This window comes from Parasteatoda tepidariorum, chromosome 1 (genome assembly GCF_043381705.1).
Source record: "Parasteatoda tepidariorum isolate YZ-2023 chromosome 1, CAS_Ptep_4.0, whole genome shotgun sequence".
NCBI classification, from domain to species: domain Eukaryota; kingdom Metazoa; phylum Arthropoda; class Arachnida; order Araneae; family Theridiidae; genus Parasteatoda; species Parasteatoda tepidariorum.
The window spans coordinates 49,210,644-49,230,585 of record NC_092204.1 but is presented as its reverse complement, the minus strand read 5'-3'; the positions used below and the strand labels follow the sequence as shown (position 1 = coordinate 49,230,585).

General features: G+C 30.3%; 1 protein-coding gene across 4 annotated transcripts in view; it reads left to right on the top strand.

Annotated features, from left to right (window-relative positions):
• LOC107438721 (potassium channel subfamily T member 2) overlaps nt 1-19,942 on the top strand; it is a 497,563-nt gene that overhangs the window by 434,217 nt on the left and 43,404 nt on the right. For all 4 annotated transcript variants that reach the window (XM_071179918.1, XM_071179919.1, XM_043041898.2 and 1 more), the window contains 5 exons: nt 8,892-8,955; nt 11,190-11,298; nt 12,078-12,186; nt 17,040-17,189; nt 19,112-19,338. In XM_071179918.1, coding sequence (XP_071036019.1) covers nt 8,892-8,955; nt 11,190-11,298; nt 12,078-12,186; nt 17,040-17,189; nt 19,112-19,338 — 659 coding nt within the window. The remainder of the gene's footprint in view (nt 1-8,891; nt 8,956-11,189; nt 11,299-12,077; nt 12,187-17,039; nt 17,190-19,111; nt 19,339-19,942) is intronic.

Sequence of the window (19,942 nt, the reverse complement as noted above, 5' to 3'; positions counted from 1 at the left end):
TGACCAGGTTCACAAAACAAAAATAAATCACGGGTACAATAAAATACATAAACAAATAATAAATCTAAGTTAAGCAAGAGGCATAGACGAGAAAGAATTATATTTCAACCAATTCGATGTGCGATACGGTGCTGTATTTAATTAACTTCACTTTAATTACATTTTAACTTATTTGGAGAAACTTAGCTCAACTTTAACACGCCATTTTTCTTATAAACGACCGGCTGTTACTGATGCCGTAGATCACATGTGTGGGTATCTGCGATCTTCTTCTTAAAGTACAAGTACTCAATTGACATCTACGCAAGGGAGAGTTTATGAAATGAACATCTTGTAAGGAAAAAATAAATATTCTGCAACAATGGATGAATAGTCAATATTTAAAACAGGAAATTGGGAAAAAAATCACAAAAAAGAACTTAAATTTGCAAAAACTTTCAAACAAGATTTGCGTTAGGTTCACGTTTAAAAAATGGCTTTTTCTGCTGGTTATATTTCCACGTTTTAACTCCATAGTTGCATTTCAGAGGGCTACAGATTGACCGTGGAATTTTTTTCCTGCAAGTGTAAGAGTTAATAATCCTGGAAATTTTCAAATCTTAACTTCTTTAATTCATTTAGTACTCACTGTATTTTTTTCTACATGCCTTTATGATTTCAAGTTTCTAAGTCCTATAGATTTTTTGTCGCAAAGCAAAATGTGACCTAAAACAAAAAGAAATGATCAAAAATTTTAAGTACAATTTCTGATTACTTAGCTTTCTCTCTGGCAGTATTTAGGCTCTTAGCAAAATTCTTCACACACAGTTACGAAAGTCGTTTATCCAACGATAAGAAAAAGATATTTTCGCATAAATATTATTATAAATTATTATTAAAAATAATTTATATTTTTCTTCATTGATTATTTTTTACATATTACATGTATGAACAATGGTCGGAATATTTTTGAATTATAAAGTATCATTTACATGATCTTAATCTATCCTATTTTAGTTAGCAAGATCCAAAATTTGGACGTAATTGATTCATTTGTTTAAAGTAAAAATTTAAATATTCGATATTTTTTTTAAATAATTAAAATTTTATATTTCTTCATTCAAAATATGCTTTGAAATCAGGTAAAAATTTTATATACTTTATAGTTAAAAAATGTTTTGACTATTAAAAAATAAATAATAATAAATTAGCATTAAAACTATTTTTTATGGCGAATAATCTTTGTATAAATAAGTTTATTTTCTCCATGGACGTGGGAAAATATGCAAAATGTGAAATTTACATTAAAAAGACACAAATTTTTGACCTCTCACCTTTCTAAACTATTGGGACCGCATCTATTTTTCTAAATTTGTGGGGCGAAAATCCATATCAGTTTTAAAAAAAAGTACATTTATGTGTTTGATTTCGTAACTTAAATCGCCGTATAAAAAATTCAAGCACTCCCGTGCTAAAATTGCTAAATTTTATTTAGTAAATGTACACTATGTTCTTCTTGTATGGCATTAAATCATAAATTCAATTAAGAAAGTGACGAACAGTATAACTGTTAAAAGCTATCTGTTAAAAGAAATAACAGTAAATCAACATTATCGATTTGAAATTGCTCAATTTATTGTAACATTCGTTGTCCCAATCATTTAAATAATTTACATGCATCAAATTTTAGATCATCTCGAGTAAACTTTAAATTAATTCTAACCTCGCTTTTTGAATAAATCACACAGGAATTTTGAGCTCTTAATTTCAACGGCAAGCTCTAAAATTACAAAGAACGCATGGTAATTCAATTTGGATGGAGTCGAAGTTGATCTTTTAACACAAGCACAGGCTAACCTTTAAAGTTTATTCAATTATTCAATTTTAAAGAATTTATATGGATGCATAGCCGAGTTCTGAATGTATTATAACTTATTTATAGACAACCTTTCATAAATTCATCGAAATGATGAAAGGATTGTGAAAGGAATTGGTGAAAATGTAGCTTATATTTTCAAATAAAATAAGGTTGTTCATTTGCATGCCTTTAGAAATTTAGCATCTACTTAAAGCTCGTACATCATCCTTGCCACAGGTAATTTTGGGTAATTCAAAAGAAGAAAAAATTGCCACACCTGAAACTACATATATTTAAAAAAAACATGCCAAAGAAATATAAGTTTACTTGACAAAAAGTTGAGTAAAATACATTTGTGGTAAATTGTATCTGTCTTGTATCTGTAATTGTATCTTGTATCTGTCATGAAATGAATGAAACGTGTACTCTCAATTGATACAAAGCTATAGTTGCAATTTAGGCTCTCTAGCTAATTGGAAAGTGGCCGTACAGATACGAAAACAAGAGTTAAAGTAATATGGTGTTAAAAAATTATGTGTAGCATCTTTCTTCTTTATTAAATAACTCGACTAATTTTGGCCAAGAAAATATGAATTCATTTGTATAGATAACGCTAGTGAACAATTTTTTTTTATGTTGCATGCTATTTTATAACAGATATTGGCAATTTTCACGTCCCTGATTTTAAATCTGCAATCATTTTCTCGCAAGAAAATTTTTTCCTCGGTGTAATGTAAATAATTCTATGGCTAGATGTTAACAAATGAAGCTAAAATTAGTTTTTAATACTTTTCAAAAAGCTATTTTCGAATATTTATTCAAATACTCCGTTTTACGAGAAAATCTATTATGAAAATTTAAGTTAGTATCAATATATCGCATGCAATATTTTGCATGCAATATTTGCATTTTGTATTTTCAATGTTGATATTAGACACAAAAGAAACTTCTATGAACATTTAAAAGTTAGAACATAACACAATTTCAAAAAGAAAAAAAAATGATGCTTCGTTTTATTTTTTAAGTTGTTGTTGACTTTATAATTTATATATCCTTACATTGATGATAATTTATATCTTTACATTTACACAATACACTCATTATTTCTCAATTAAGTTTAAACATTGAAGAGATTTCTAATTCGAGCAAATTATGTACTTAATCATTAAAAAAAGTAATTTTGTCCTCTTAATCAAAGTAATCCCCTTTAGACCGCTCGTAATATTTTATTAATAAGTTTTTTCTAATTTATAATTATTAATAGATACGATGTTATTCCAATTCCAATAAATCACATCCTAAATGTGATTCATGCTTGCAATATTTGAACATCAAATGCATTTTCCTGAATGATTCGCCAAAAGTTGGGTGTATTTTAAATAATATGATGAAAGCAATCAAAACTTCACTCAGAAATATTTGTTTTTTGATCTTAGATTCCTTTTCCCCTTTTTACAGGTAATGTTTGATGTAGATATGAATGGAAAGCGGTTTTTCACAAACTACAAATTCTTGATTATTCCATCAAAATGGTATTTTTTTACAAAATAAATTTTAAAAATTTGAGGCGTATTAAAATTAATAAGCTGTTAGGAAAATCTTTAGATTTAAATATTTTATGTAATATTTTTTGACACCTGGTGGCTGAGTGGTAGAGCTTCGCGCTCTCGTGCCACAGGTCCTGGGTTCAATCCTTGAGCCGGGAAAAGTTGTCTCAGCCTTTCATCCCTTCAGTGGGTTGATAAATGACTACCAAGCATGCTTGGGAACTAAGCACTGGGGGTTCCGCATTCGGCTGACCACCTAACCGGCTCCTGTCCCCCAGACCCCAAGGTCAAGAAAACTGAGAAGGGCATGGGTTGTCTATGGTTTGTCGCTTTACTGAGTTTTGTTCAGTATATAATATTTTTCGACAACTTGGTAGTGTTGCCGCTTCTATATTCGTTCATAGAATGATCTAACCAAGCAATTGTAAGCTAGGAATCGAGTGAAGCAGGGCAACGTTATGGCTTGTCTGTTGTTCAATGTACTCCTTAAAAAGGCTTTAGGGTACTCAAATCAAATGAAATCAAATATCATACTAATATCAAATGAAAACNAAAAACGGTGGCACTGGGGAGTGAATCACGTTAATTTCACTCGGCAGTTAAGGGGTTAAAAAGGCTTTAGGGTACTCAAATCAAATGAAATCAAATATCATACTAATATCAAATGAAAACTATTCACTCAGTCTAAGTCAATCGAGAGGCTAACTTTTGCTGAAGATGTTGCAATTGTTTTTCGGGCTACCCAAGCTTTCTGAAGTTGCACGTGTGTCAGAACTGAATGCAAAAACAAACAAATAAATAGATTTTAGTTGAGTGAAACAAAGAACATGCTTTGCATGAAGTCTGAGAATCATATTGCTTTTTTGGAAATTAGAAATCACATGATTGAAAAAGTGTATGTCTTCATATATTTGCACATCAGAAATTAATAATAGCCACAGTATAACTCAAGAAATGCAGAAAAGAGTTTCAGATGCAAACATTTATGACCGGAAAAAAAATTCCATCATACTTAGTATTCTTAAACTTGTTACTGTAAGCGTACTTAGTAAAATATTGATTAAATTGTTTCTTATAGCATTTATACTAACGTATGCATCAGAGACATAGCAACAAAATACACTTGATGAAGAGACCCTTGCAATTTTTGAAAAACAAATTATTCGAAGTATTCTAAGAATGCAAAATGTTTAGCTTTGACTACTGCGGCATGTGGATAAAATGCACCAGGATAAGAGATGATAAAAATTCCTTTGACTAAATCCATTGGGAAAATACCTCGACAAACATCCCAAGGAAGGTAGATCGATTGTGTCAAAAGGGATCTTGACTTCTTGAAAATAAAAAATTTGAAAGAAAATATCCAAAAATAGGATTGTCTAAAAGAATATCCAGGTATCTCCCCGGGCTGTTTAGCCATTGAAGAAGGTAGGACATGGATGTTTTGAAACATTCGTGTTTTGAAAACACTAACATCATTTGAATAACATTGTTTTTACAGCTTGCGTACAAAACATATTTAGTTTATTTTTTAAAAACTTTTGATAGTTTTATGAATATTCAAGATTAATGTCGAGAACATATATGTTTCTTTCCCAATTTGTGCAAATTTAGTTTCCTTTCATTAAAGAAAAATAAATGAAATAAAATACTAGTCACAGCAAAGCTCGCCATAGTTAGCTTTAATGGAAGAATTCCTTTAGAAACGATACGAAAACTATAAGAGATTAAAACATGATAAATTTTTAATTTTTTCTCAAAGAGAAGTTTTCATTCATTAAGTAAGAAAAAAACTTAACGGGATTAAATTTCAATACACGTGTAAAGGACTCTATTTAATGACTGTTTTTAAAGAAAAAGAACTTTAAAAAGACAAAGAAGGAAGCCAAAGTACTTAATGAGTTCATCGGTAAAAGATAAAATACGATAATTACCTTCTAAAAGCTAACAATTCATTAATTCTTTATAAGGTCTAAATTATTTTTCTAATTAAGTTATGAGTAGAAGATTACACACAATTCAGGCTGTTTTCGGCTTAAATTTAGCTAGATGAATCATTGCGCGTAGGAAGCATGAGAAATCAAATCCTTTTTATAATAATTCGCTGAAAGCTAAATTTTAAAAAAATTTATATATTATAAATAATCTTTATATAATAGGTTAATTAAGATGATCTTAAAAGCCTAAAAATTATTTTATCAAAAACTCAAATTTAAATATTTTTAATGCTTAGATATAATTTTGAAATCCANAGCGAGCAGGGCGGCGAAGCCTCCTAGTATTTATATAATAGGTTAATTAAGATGATCTTAAAAGCCTAAAAATTATTTTATCAAAAACTCAAATTTAAATATTTTTAATGCTTAGATATAATTTTGAAATCCACATATCTGGATAGCTGTATGCAAAGAGAAATTTAATTTGCTTAAAAACTTTCTAAGATGTTGAGAAATACACAAAAAAGTAAAATTAACATTAAGGGACCAAAGATTTTAACCGCTCTCTTGACTAAACTATTAATGTCTTTTTTTCAAGATCTTTTTTTAAGGTCTTTTTTTTTTCACGATGATACCCACATATACCTTCTTATTCGATAATACCTTCGTATTTCCACAACTAGAAGAGCTTCAGCCGCATGTCTTTTTGCAACAAGATGGTGCACCACCTCATTGGGTATCATCGTTCGTAGTTCTTTGAATGACCATTTTCCAGGAAGATGGATTGGGCGAGGAGGTCCAATTCCTTGGCCACCCAGATCACCTGATATAACGCCGCTGGATTTTTTTCTTTGGGGATTTATAAAGGACAATGTTTACAGGAGGATCGTGTCGAACATTGATGACCTAAGAGCCAGAATTACAACCGCAATAGCCTCTGTGGATGCCGACATGCTTGCCGCTACCTGGCGTGAAATTGACTATCGACTTGATATTCTCCGTGCGACGAAGGGGCACACGTGGAAGTTCATTGACTAGGGACATGAAACTTTTTGAGTCTATCTAACCATTTATGTTATTCATTTTAATCTATCTTTATAATTTTACGAGTTATTAAACATCAAAATGGGTCCGGTACTTTATAAACACCCTGTATATATAAAAGCAAACACATATTTTAGAATGTAAGAAGGGAAAAGTCTAAATCTTTAGAAGTGAAAAAAAACTGTGGGTCAAACTATGAATTTTAGTATGAAAAAAAAATATTTTCGTGTTTCTTTCCTTATTAAGGCATTCTGTTTCATGGTTACACTTAGCTAAAGTTTCACTCATCATTGATCATGACTGTTTAAAATCATAAATATCGACATTTCTTAAGACACTGTATTAGGCAATAAAAATTTCCCATTTCAAAAAGAACGTGCCTACCTTTATCAGGTAGCTAAAAATGACAATTTTAGAAAATGGACCGTAAAGAATGATCGAAGGGAAATTTTGTCTAACGCATGGAAGAAGAAAGAACAAAAAAAGAAGATAAAAAAAGACGTAGCAGAAATAGTGTGAGAGAAAGAAAGAGAAAAAAGGAAGGGAAATGAAAAAGTAGAAAAAAGGGAAGCACAAGCTAATGTAATTAATAAGTGAGAATCAGCTTTGTCCATCCATTTTACCTCATCGTCATTTTTAACTACCTGATGTAGAAGAAGACGTCTTTTCTGAAACACATAGTTATTTTTATTGTGTGTATTCAAGGAGCCTAGATATTTTTTCTTAAAAGAATTTTAAATTTTTTTTCTTGAAAAGAACTTTGTTATAACCCGTTTTATTCGTAGTAATTTAACACCGAGTATAAGATAATGCTCTCACAACATTCCTAAAGTTACACAAAAACACAGAAAACAGAAAATATCACAAAGACTTCCTAAATTTAAATCGTCTGCAAATTCACGTATTTTGTTTAAATATATTTATTCCAGATTTAAAAAGAATAAAAACATATTTAAAAAATTTATGAAAACTATTTCAAAAAATAAAATTTTTCAATTCTCATTTTCTTTCACAAGGCGCACAAAATAACGCGACTTCGAATAAACCTGTTAAATTAAAACTTAGTGATTGGTTTGAGTATTAGCATGTAGTTCAATTGATATTAGAACATGAATGATATTATACATTTATATCTTTTTGATAAAGACAAATCTATTTTTATTTGTAAAAAATCCGATTTTTTTTATTAAAAAAAATACTATTTTTCAATCTTTTCATTTAGTATGATTTCAACATAGTCGACTACCTATAAGTAATTATTTCAAGTCATTAACATGATTTTTATGATTATCCTGCACGTAAGATGTCCTAATATACTCGTTTTTTCTTCAAATTTTAATTCTGATGAAAACTAAATTATAAATGTTATTTGCAGTATTTCACAAAAGTGCTTAAACTTAAAAAATTTCTATGTTTATGCCTTTTTTTCTGTTAATTTATTATATTTTTTTTAAAAAGAGAGTGTATTTGATAGACATCCTATTAAAAGTTATTTCCAGTCCTTAACATGATTTTTATAACTTTTATCGTGCGCGCAATACGTCATAGTATCTCTTATTTTTTTCTTCAAATTTTAGCTCTGAAGAAAATTAAAATATAAAAGTTCTTCGCATTATCTGACAAAAATGCATTTAAAAAAACACCTGAAAAAAATTCAGAATTCTAACGCAAATTTTAAATAAGTTATGGAAAGTCAAAAAAGTTTTTCTCAATAGAATCAAAACCTCTTAGACCCCTTAAAATCAATTTTTTACCCCATATTTGATATCTTTATTTCTTAACAGCGTATATTGATACATTAGGCAATCAGTCAGCAAATTCTGCTGATTTCTGCTATTTTGAGATGTTCTAAGTTGACAATGAAATGCGTTTAATAAAACTCGTCCACTAGAATATTGATTTTATCTCATGTGTCAAAAAAAATCATGATTATAAATCCTTAGAACCAGCAAAAAAATAAAAAAATACTTCGATAAAAAAATTGAATAATGCGAACTAAAAAAAACAAAGCTCTAACCTTAATTAACGGTTTTGAGTTCATAAAAAAAAGATAAGTAAATTCATTTAATGACTTAGCTAGTGAAAAAATTGTCGCTTAGCGTCTTTAAAAAAAACACTTGCATCAAGTTTTTACCATTTGTACTCCTTTTTTTTAATATACATGACTGATTATTCCCAGTTCCAGTTATTTTACGACACGTTTAAAGGTTAGTAAAACATTTGGCGGCAGGGAAATAATAAAAATATTCAAATTTTTCTCAAATGGTTTTCGCAAAGCTAGATTACAAAAGAATTATCTTCGCACTTTTTGAATTATTGAATAAGATATATTTAGATCCAAGCAATGTTATAAGCCTTAACAGAAAGAAAATACATCAGAAACCTGGAAACTTAAAGTATGCGCATATCTAATTTCTTCCCCCTTTTGTACATCTTTGTTCATGCGGAGTATTGTTGTATTATGCAAAAGAAATCTCAAATGGATTTCTGTTCTGTGTTTTATAATTTTCTCTCTCTTCTGCACAGGATGAATGCAGCTGAAGCTTGTTTTATACTGGCTGCAAGAAACTATGTCGATAGAAGCGCTGCTGTAAGTACTTTTTAAAATTTAGAAATTTTAGATTTTTTTACACTCTATAACAAAAAAAAACGCACCAAGAAGGAGTTGTCCGATTGAATTGGTGAAAAGGAAGACAATGTACAGAATAGTTAGTGATTAAAATTTCAGAACAATTGAATAATTTATTGCAGAGTTACAGTAACAAGTTCAATGAGGTTTTGCCCCGCCTCTAGCCTAGATACAAGCTGCCACACAGCGTGGCATAGACCGATAAAGCTCCCGGATGGTCTCTTGCGTTATTTCCTGCCAAATTCGATCCAATTGTCGAACGAGGTCATCAACATTCCGTGCCAGATGCAATCGCCTTCCCATCATATCCCAGACATGCTCGATGGGAGAGAGATCTGGTGATCTGGCAGGCCAAGGAAGAGTTTGACAAGCTTGCAGACAGTTCATAGCAACACGTGCCGTATGTGGTCTGGCATTGTCCTGCTGAAAAACCAGCCCAGGGCGCTGCAAAAGGAACGGTAGCAAAACAGGTCTTAGGATGTCGTCGACGTACCGCTGTGCAGTAAGTGTACCTCTAATGACGACCAAAGGGGTCCGGCTGTCAAAGGAAATGGCACCCCAGACCATAATGCCTTGTTGAGGGCCGGTGTGGCGTGCAATAGTGAAGGCAGGATCCCCCCTCTGCCCTGTGCGTCTCCAAACACGTCTTCGATGATCGTCAGGACACAGTTGGAAGCGGGATTCGTCGCTAAAGACTATACGTCCCCAGTCGGCATCGTTCCAGCCTGATCGAGCGTCGATTTTGCGCGTCTTAGTGCGTTCTTGGTGCGTCGATTTTTTTGTTATAGAGTGTATTTTTTCAACTCAGAAACATTTCGTTAACAATATAGACAAGAGAACTGCCACTTTTTTAAGAATTTGATAGTTGGTGATCTGAGTCAATTATTTACTCACTTTATAATTATATAAGCTCAAATTTCTGATCAATATAAAAAGAAAAAAATTAATGCTTTGTTCAAAAAAAAAAAAATTATTTTTAAAGAACTATTTAACGATACGAAAAATCAAAGAAAGACGAAACGAGATAGAAACGTAAGCCATATCGTGCTGCTTAGACAAGGCTAAACTAGATCCGTATTCCATAACTTAACAGTCAAGTTTAGCCTTGACCTAGATAACCGATGGTTTCATAAAAGTATTTATTCTCATATTAAGATGGAAAACTAGTTATTAAGTTCGTCAACAGATGGTACTGCTAACAGAAAAAAATCTTTTCGAAATAACCAGGTTTTTTTTTTTCTTTCTAAAAGTAGCCATGATTTGTTGCAACAACCTGACTCAGTCAGAAATCATAGTCCTTAGACTATAGAATTATATTAGTTGAAGTGGCCACATATTATTTTTCAGTTTTTTCTTCATCAGCGACAGCTGTTGATGATGTTTGTAAATGACCTTTATTGTTTAAAACAAACTATCTGATTCTTTTAGCAGGATGTAGCAAACCGTACATTTTTATCCCCTATTTATTTTTGACTGAGTTTTCTAATCATTGGTCTTTTTCGAGGCACAACCAATACTTTCACTTGAAAAGACGAAAGGGGCGGGGGCGGTGTTTCTCTAGAATGCATTGTTTTTGCGTGTCATGTATAGTTTCAACAATATAATGTAATTTGGCAAAACAAATATGCTTTATCTTACATTTGTTGAGAAAAAAAAAACCGTTTGTTTGGCGCAGTATGTCCTTTTTTGGACCTTGTGCCATTAAATCCTACATTCAACTCAACTCAACTAGAATACGTTGTGAGGTTTATCATTTACTAACATGACGTGTTTTTGATACTATATTTTGATACACTTTGAAGAAAATTTTATTTTGTTTTTACTTCTAAATCAGTTAATGACTATTTTGTTGTGACTCAGAACTGAACTCATAACTCCATCCATCTTTTGTAAATTTCTAGAAACAACACATGATTGTTCTTTATGTTACTTGTTTCTTTTAGTATGCTTCCCTCTGATTTGAAATTAGCAATTTTTTACTATAACTGCATATCTCTTATAAGGCCTATCATTATTCCAAATTTAAACTTGCTTGTTAATTAGTTTTAAGATAACATTCTCGTGATTGTTTTTGGATTGAATTTTAGTGTTGCTATCGACATCTTAATTAATTTTTACTTGCAATTTTCTGAGGAATTCTTTGCGAGTAAGTGTGGTTTGTTTTGTTAAAATAAATGTCATTCGTTATTTTTCAGGATGAGCATACTATTCTCAGGTCCTGGGCAGTGCGTGATTTTGCTCCCAACGTTCCTCAGTACGTGCAGATCTTCCGTCCTGAAAATAAAGTTCATGTTGCATTTGCTGGTATGTTTTTGCTCTTCAGTATATAATATTTAAATACTATCTGTAGAGAGAGCTGGGCTATTTGATCGAATGAGTTAATTGAAGTTCCATTTTTATGCTACAACTAGAACACCTATGCACATCATCAGAGCTTTAAAATAGAAATAAAGAAAAGCATTGAATAATATATTTTTTATAATTTGAAATTTTATTTGATTTTTCCCCCTTAAATGTCACCGAAAAAAGTAATACTTGTAAGGCAAAAAATTTAAAACCTGCAATTAATACCTGCAGGTATATAAAAAAATTATATGCAAAACAAAAATCGAACTAATGACACCTGAATTACTAGAAAAAATTAAAGTAGATGCCAGACCACAGGTGCAAAATTCGTAGAAAACTCTAATATGGTACTGAGAATATTTTTAAAACTGATTTCCAAAATTATGAAAACCTATTTGACAATGATTTTAGTGAACACAATGAAAAAATAAAGCCACAGGTATTGTGCATAGCTGTGCAACACACCACGGGAAGTAGTATACTGACAGTTGCAGCCGAAATATTCATTAACACTTTTGTAGAACAGTAATACAAGCAATTTGTCGAGCAAATCATGCATGTACAAATTAACAGGGCAGAGTAATCTCATTATAAAAATACAAGATATTAATGTATATAAATGTTTGCTTATGTATATTTATTGCTATAATTTGTCTACATCAAAATTGTTTTATTAACTAATCCCTAATTAATACCAAATGTGTCATCTAATTTACATTTTTTTACATTTCTTTCAGAGCATGTTGTGTGCGAAGATGAGTTTAAGTATGCTCTACTGGCGAATAACTGCCTTTGCCCAGGAACATCTACTCTTGTCACATTACTACTTCATACATCCAGAGGACAGTAAGCATCAAAATATTATAAAACAACAGTAGCACAAAAAAAGCAAATTTACTTGTTTATTTGTGCTTAACATATGATTTATGTGTTACTACTGTAACAAAGGGAACTCTTCTGCGATAGTATACTACTGCAAGCGGTGGCGTAGCCAAAAAGGGCAAAAGGGGACATTTGTCCCGGGCGCATCCTTAGAGGGGAGCAAAATTTATGAAAAATAATTAAAAATGCATTCCGGGGTAAAAATTATTTTCTTTTTTTTTAAATATACCCTGTTTGATTTGCTTATTTTGGGCCTCTAACTTCTTCAAATTTTTATTCGATTTACCTAAAAAATTTAAGCGGATGTATCTAAATAGTGTAGTTTGTTTTGCGCGTAGTTTTAACTTTTTTTTATTGTTTTTAACAAATTTTTGTGAGTATAGGTTGCATTAAAAATGTCTTTAGAAACTATGAGTATCATTCAATTAAAAAAACGCAATCAATTGTAATAGAAAATAAATGAATAACATGCACTATTAAATTTTAAATCCAATGAAATAAAATGAAATTTTAAATCGTACGAAATGAAAATTTATGAAGTTATCGAATTATGTTGTCTTAATCGTTTTATAACGTTGCAGAATCTTATTTAATGTAAAATTTTAAATAAATAAATAAGTAATAAAGAAAAAGAATTCCTATTGCGGTTAAGTTAAATTTTTACTTTATTGAAAACTAAAAATGGTCCCTAAGAGTCCTTCTTTTAAGTCCTGCACCATATTACAAAAGGCCCAAAAAACTGAGTTTGTCCCTGGATGCCTATCTACGCCTCGTTAATAGAGACAAGAAACAAAAAGCATGTAGAAAATATAATATGATTTTGAAATACGTCAGATTTATAGAAAAAGGGAAATGTTCTGCTTGGCATGCCAAATGTCTCGATCGATAGAGGAGGAGAGTTTTGTAAGAGCTTATTCAAGTACCACCTTTTTTTCACTTTAAATGCTACAAAAACTACGAGTTTCAGTAAAATATTTTTAATCTGTTAAATAAACTATACAGAATACTCTATAAAAAAACATATAGACATAACCAACAGTATAAAATCTTAGATGTTTCACTTTTGAGTGCAATTTATACTCAACATATTTTATATATAGATGTAGAGAAGATACAGTAATTTATATCATTATTTGCCCAGTTTTCTTAGATCATTTCTTTTTTGACCCAGCATATGTTTTGCTAACTAAATGGAAAAAAATATACATTTCCAGCACAAATACCTTAACGAGTTTTTACTGCAATATTTGATTTAAACTAAACTAAGACTTCGTAATTTCTTGAACTTAAATTTTCTTTTTAAAACTGTAGTTAAAATTTGATTATCTATTTTTTAACTAAGCGATAATCATTCAATATTTCCCAATTAAATTAAAAAAGTAAAAGAGATAAGAGTTAATAAGAAAACTAATGTAACGAAAAGAGATGGATTTAAAATCTGTAAATGAGTATCAGATAATATGCAAATGAACAAATAAATGAAGAAACTATTCATTGAATTAGTAAAGTATTAGTAAAATACTGAATAAGCATATTAATGAATTAATGAATGGGTGAAGCATTAAGTAAGTGAATCGGTGAATTAGTTCATTACTAAATGAATAAATCAGTGAATCAATTTATAAACAAGAAAGGCTGATAAGTCCACAACTCGTACTACAAAAATTGGTTACCACATTTTTTTTAAAAAAAAAGATCATGAAACGCTAGAAACATTGTTTTAAAGTTTAATAAAAGAAGGATAAATTGCGTAATCAAAATATTTAATTACATTTAAAGTATATTATTTCTTAAATTATCAAAAATCTGTAGATCTTAAGAGAGGATCTGATCTTCAAATAGGTCATCTCAACATAATAATAAACCACATTATTTAAATATAATAGTTCAGGAGAACATTTTTGATGAAAAATTATTAAGATGTTTCGATGCATATTATACTACTATCTAAGTAAAATTCCAGAAATTGATGAAGTTCCTATAGGGCAACAATATTAAGGAACAGCTTAATGTAAAAAAATTATCCTAAGAAAAGATGTGATTCATCATATATAATGTCCCAAACCTTTCCATTCATGACTTTTTGAATAATTTGTCTGAATTACGTATACACCCCATAGCGTTAATTAGCATATTGAAATCTATCCTAAGGCATGCTCCCCAAAAGAACAAAGTGTTACAAGATGAAACTCTGAGCCGTAAGCGATTAAAACTGTTATTGAAAAATAGAATAAATTATCGAAAAACATGATTCTAATTAGGTACGTAAACACGTAGTTTTGGCAATTTTTTCAGTTGATCTAAAGTCATGTCACCAACTTGTATCGCAATTTTCCTCCATACACTGGATTAAATATTTAGCAAAGTGCAACAATAAACTTTCTAATTAAACACAATTTGTTTTTGAGCAGTTTCAACACTTTATGCTGCAGTTGAGCAAATCCTTTGTCATTTTTACTGCACTCTAGCTGGTTAATTATTGGTTAGAACAAAATTTAGCAGAATCGCCTTAAGCTTAATACCAATTAAAAGTTGCTCAAAACACAGAGAAAAGTAAAAATTAGGTTAACAAACTGAACAAGACTCTTCTCTTTTAAGATAATTAAGTAGATTTAGTCAGTTCAAGGAAGTTTATGGATTAATCATTTCCGTTCATTAGTTAAATCGTTGTCTTTAGAAATTTTACGACGAAAAATAATTTCAATTACTGTTATTATGCGAATTCTTTCAAGACGTGGTTCGTTAAAATCTTGCAAATAAAAGAACTTTAATCGGAAGTTGTTTAAATGAAAAACAAGTATTTAATTAGCAGTAAACACTGAAGTACAATAAAATAACTTGAATGTGACCGTAATCACCCTTAACATAGAAAAGACAATGAAACGTTTGTTTAAAATTTATTTCTCTAACCATGTTTAAATATTGTTGACCTAACTTTATTGAAAAATGTTTTTCTGTACTATGTACAATTTTGTTTAAAATCTTGAAATGTTTTGAATCTTAATATCATTCACATTTGCTACAACATTAATAAGGTTCAAAACTAAACTGTAAAATTTTGAATCGGATTACATTATAATATGGTTCAATTTAAGGAGAAACTAAGCTCAATTTTAAGCCTACACCTAAGGTTGCGATAAGTTTGAGCCTAAATAAAGAAATTTTACATAGCTCATCACCTGTAAAGAGGTCATCCTTTTAACTTGTTTTTATTTTTTGTGTGTGTGTTTTGAGACTATTCATGTTTGACCAAAAAACAATCCCTCGTATTAATTCCTAAAAAAAGACGAAAAGATTTTAAGCACGTTGGGCAACTCAAATACGAATAATACAAGCTTTAAACGGTTTTTGTAGTGAATAAAATTTTTAAAAGCCAAAAAACAGTGAAACATTGGAATTTTCTTTTTCGGATTAGCGTTTAAATATATAAACGGTGAATCACAACTAAATTTTTAAACACACCAAAAATTAAAGAGCATTGAATGGCATATTCTTAAAAGTTAAATTGGTCAGAATCACTAGTCAAAGAGAAGCAAATTTTTACGCTTTTGCTGAGAAAAGCAACACGCTTACTTAAAAGGCATGTGACCCGAAAATGCTACACAAACGGATGGTGCGTGCTGCTCTGTGAATTTGGGATTCTCTGTTCCCCAAAAGTGAACATTTTACTTGGTTACCTTCCCACTAACATGAAATATTGCGTCATCAGAGACTAAAGAATTGATCTCCACTGATGGACTTAATTCAGATACCCTAACATGGGCTTAGGCGGAAATGGATTACCGGCTCGGTGTGTATCTTGTGACTAAGGGGTCACATATAGAACATCTTTCATTGTCTCGAACAAAGCTTAAAATATTCCCATACAATTCTTTTCCATGCATAACATATATTTTTACATTGTTCTTGAACTATAGTGTATTGAAACAGTATATTTCTTTATGAATCATCCTGCATATATACTGACATGTCGTAACCGAAGTAATTCTTGAGGGTTCCTTCGTTCAACTTTGCCGTTCTGCCTAATATTATTTTGATCGCAAGCTGGCAATGTGCATGATATACGAGTATATGTACAAATATAATATTTAATATATTCGCCAGTTTGGTAAGCAAAAATATTAAATTACGGTCGTGAACTCATCAAATTTGTTCGAACAATATATAGTTATAACAATATAAATGTAATTGTAAAAAATGATTACTTATAGAAAAATTGCTTCTGTTCACCAGTAGATCTAAATATTTATGAAACTAATGGATAATAATATTGGACGTGGGGAGTGGAGACACAAGCGTAGACAAACAGAATTCCTTTTAGTACATAGATGTTAAGTGAATAATTTTAACTTTAGTAGAAAAACTGTGTTCTGCCAAAAAAAAAATTATTACGAAAAAAATCATAGGGGTTGGTGAGAGGCAACGAACAGGGGGCTTAGTCCCCTAGTAAAATATAATCTAAAAGTCACTGTATGACCACTATTATTTCAGACAGAAAAAGCAAAATTATATTATAATCTTTTAATTTGTAACCATTTTAAATTTTGCAAAACAGTACTTTGCACGTCCCTCTGGTATATTCCGCGTTACCCAACGCACCAATAAGCGTGAGGGTGTAGCTTATAGAATAAAAACAAAATTCCAGAATATTTAAATATTTTTTAAAAAATGTCCTGTAGGAAAATGCTTCTTTTCTTTGTTATAAATCAACCACTGAATAATATGTTTTCATTTATTTCTTAAATTAATATGAAAATATTAAAATGGTTAGCTTAAAATATTATTCATAACTGGTGATGTTTATTTTTCTTTTAAAGAGAAGGGCAGACTTCTGGTGAGGAATGGCATAGACTCTATGGCAAGTGCTCTGGAAATGAAATTTACCACATACGCCTTGGAGACAGTAGATTCTTCGGAGAATACGAAGGAAAGAGCTTTACATATGCATCATTTCATTCCCATAGAAAGTAAGATTTTTTCATTTTAAACTTAACTTAATCAATAATTCTTAGGTTTCTAACTTACGAATTCTAAAATATGCGAACTAAATAATATCCTAAAATTACGTAGTTAATCGAATTATTACGAATTCAAGTGCTATTACGGGTATCTCTAACAGGTGCGGCTGGTTATAAAACAGAAATTTCATTGCTACTATGCTCAAGTTTAAAGGAGCGCTCATGTTAGAGTGGCTGTATTTAAAACTATTTCAAAATTTAAAATATAAATTGCACAAGAACATGAACTGCAAGAAATATAAAGATTAATATAAAACTGTTAGTGTTTTATTAAATTTACAGCAATTAATAAAATACTGTCGTATTATGGAACCAAAATGAATCCTAACAGCTTTATGAAAACATTATTATCTGATTCTATTACTGTTATTCTAATAACATTTTATAATAAAATAAAATTAATGCTTAAAAAAACTGCACGTTTCAGGTTCACTGGAAAGAAGAAAATATTTTTGCCTTTTTCAGACCAAAGACGAAAAATGTAGGGTGCGCATCACTTTTAAATAACGTCGATCGAAATATTTTACGGCAGTAATGCTCCTTCAATTTTCGTTTTCGCTCTGACATAAAGAATCACTTGCTTCTTTTCAGTCAACTTGAAATAAGTAGACATTGAGATTTTTATTTCTTCCTTTCAGATATATCTGCCTGTTAGTTTGTTTAAGGAAAGACATCAAAGTTTTAATTGATGACAAACTATCAAAATATTTTTCTTGCACCCTTAAAAAATAACTGTAACTTGCATTAACATCACGGATAGAGTTTCGGTTAAAGTTCTGGGCTATCTAGCTAGTATTAGGTAGTCGAAATTTCTATTAACGATCTATTTGCCGATAATAAAGTATACAATTTTACCAGCAGTTTCATCTGGATCATAGCTTCAGTTAAAATTTGATTGCTATAGCTGGTTGATAAATTTGAGAGTTGAGTCAATTGAAAAATTCCACTTTTATAAACACGAAAATGAAACGCAGTAGAATATCAATTTGCATGAATCAATAATTACTTAGTTTGAACTAAGGTGACCGACGTTCTCAAAAAAATAAAACACTGGTAGCAAAATTTTTTAAAGAATATTCAAAAACTCACCTTTTTACCTTTTTTTAAAAAAAATTAAAGAAATATTTCTTTTAAAGGCTTTCAAATATTCGAATAAAAATTTTACTACCAGTCTTTTAGTTTCTTGAGGAATTAGTTTAAACTTCACTCGTAACAAAGCTTACCTTTATTCGCTACCCGTGTTAAGTACAACTTGTTACACGATTTAATTAATAATTTTACCGAATCGTGTTTTTACTGCTAAATTTGGGCATTTTTTTTAAAATCTATATGAAAAGCAGAATGTTTTTGTGTATGTATGTATCCTATACAAATCGGCAATTCTGTAACGATCTTCTCCAAATTTGGTGTGCATACGTTCGAAGACGCGGCAAACCTAATTGGCCTTCTTTAAAATTCCCCCCAACCACCGGTTTGCAATTTACATCTTTTACCCAATTGTAGAAAAATTTAATAGTAATAGTTAATAACATTCAATAGGTCTAAAAAGCACTAAAATTGAAATTCACAAAGAAAAATCTTGCGATAAAGTTTTTAATCCCAAGAATGAAAAGTTACACTTAAGAACGTATGTACCTTCTCACTTTTCAAATGTTAACATTTTTACTGCATTTTAATGAATAAAAATATCGAAATATAGATTGGTATAAATAAAAAAAAAGGACAGAAATATGAGGAAAGTTCGAAAGTCGGCCAAGTTGGGTTTCGAGCTTGGATTCGAAAAATTTGAATTAACATATTTAATTACTTCGAAATATAAAAATCACTCTGATTATGTGTACTAATTACAATGCTCTTGTGCATTAAAACAGATATGGTGTAGCTTTGGTTGGTGTACAAACAGATATCCCAGACACGTGGCCTATAATGTTAAATCCTGGACCATCTTATCATATGCAGTCATCAGATATCTGTTTTTACATGAACATCACCAAGGAAGAAAACAGTGCTTTTCTTCCTGCAAGTGGCGAGGAGGAAGGAGGGAAACCCTCCAAGAGTCCCCATGTGTCCATGCTTCAGCTTCACATGGGAGAATCTGGTAATCTTCTGGTTATTTTTATGGTAATATTGTAGAAATCGGAAATATGGATTGTTTTCATAATTAGATGACATTTATAACAGAAAAAAAGATATTGTTTTATTAGAATATTAAATGTTTAAAAATAATTAAACACACATGACTCTTCTAACTATTTACGTGTTTTTAATAGAGTAATTTTTACACAGAGAAAATAATTCTGTTAAAATTATCGTACTGTATAGAAATGAATATTTTGGTAAAAACAACAAACATATTTCTAGCAAAAAAATATATACGGTATTTAAAACATTCATTTGGTAATTTTTCCACTCATATGGTGACGGTTTACCAGAAATTCCAGTTTTCAAAATGATAGCTCCTATTACTAGATATCTAGTAAAAAATACAAGACTGAAAAGAAAATTTTACCGAATAAATGGTTATTGTGCCATGCACTAAGGTGTGATAAAATTACCAATTTCACCACATTTATCAAAGTTTTTCACATATTATAAAATCATAATTAGTTTTACTACAATCATTACCAATGGTCATTACCAAATGGTGTTTCCATTGATCCAGATACACGGTAAATTTTGCTATATTCTGGTAATTTTAGCCC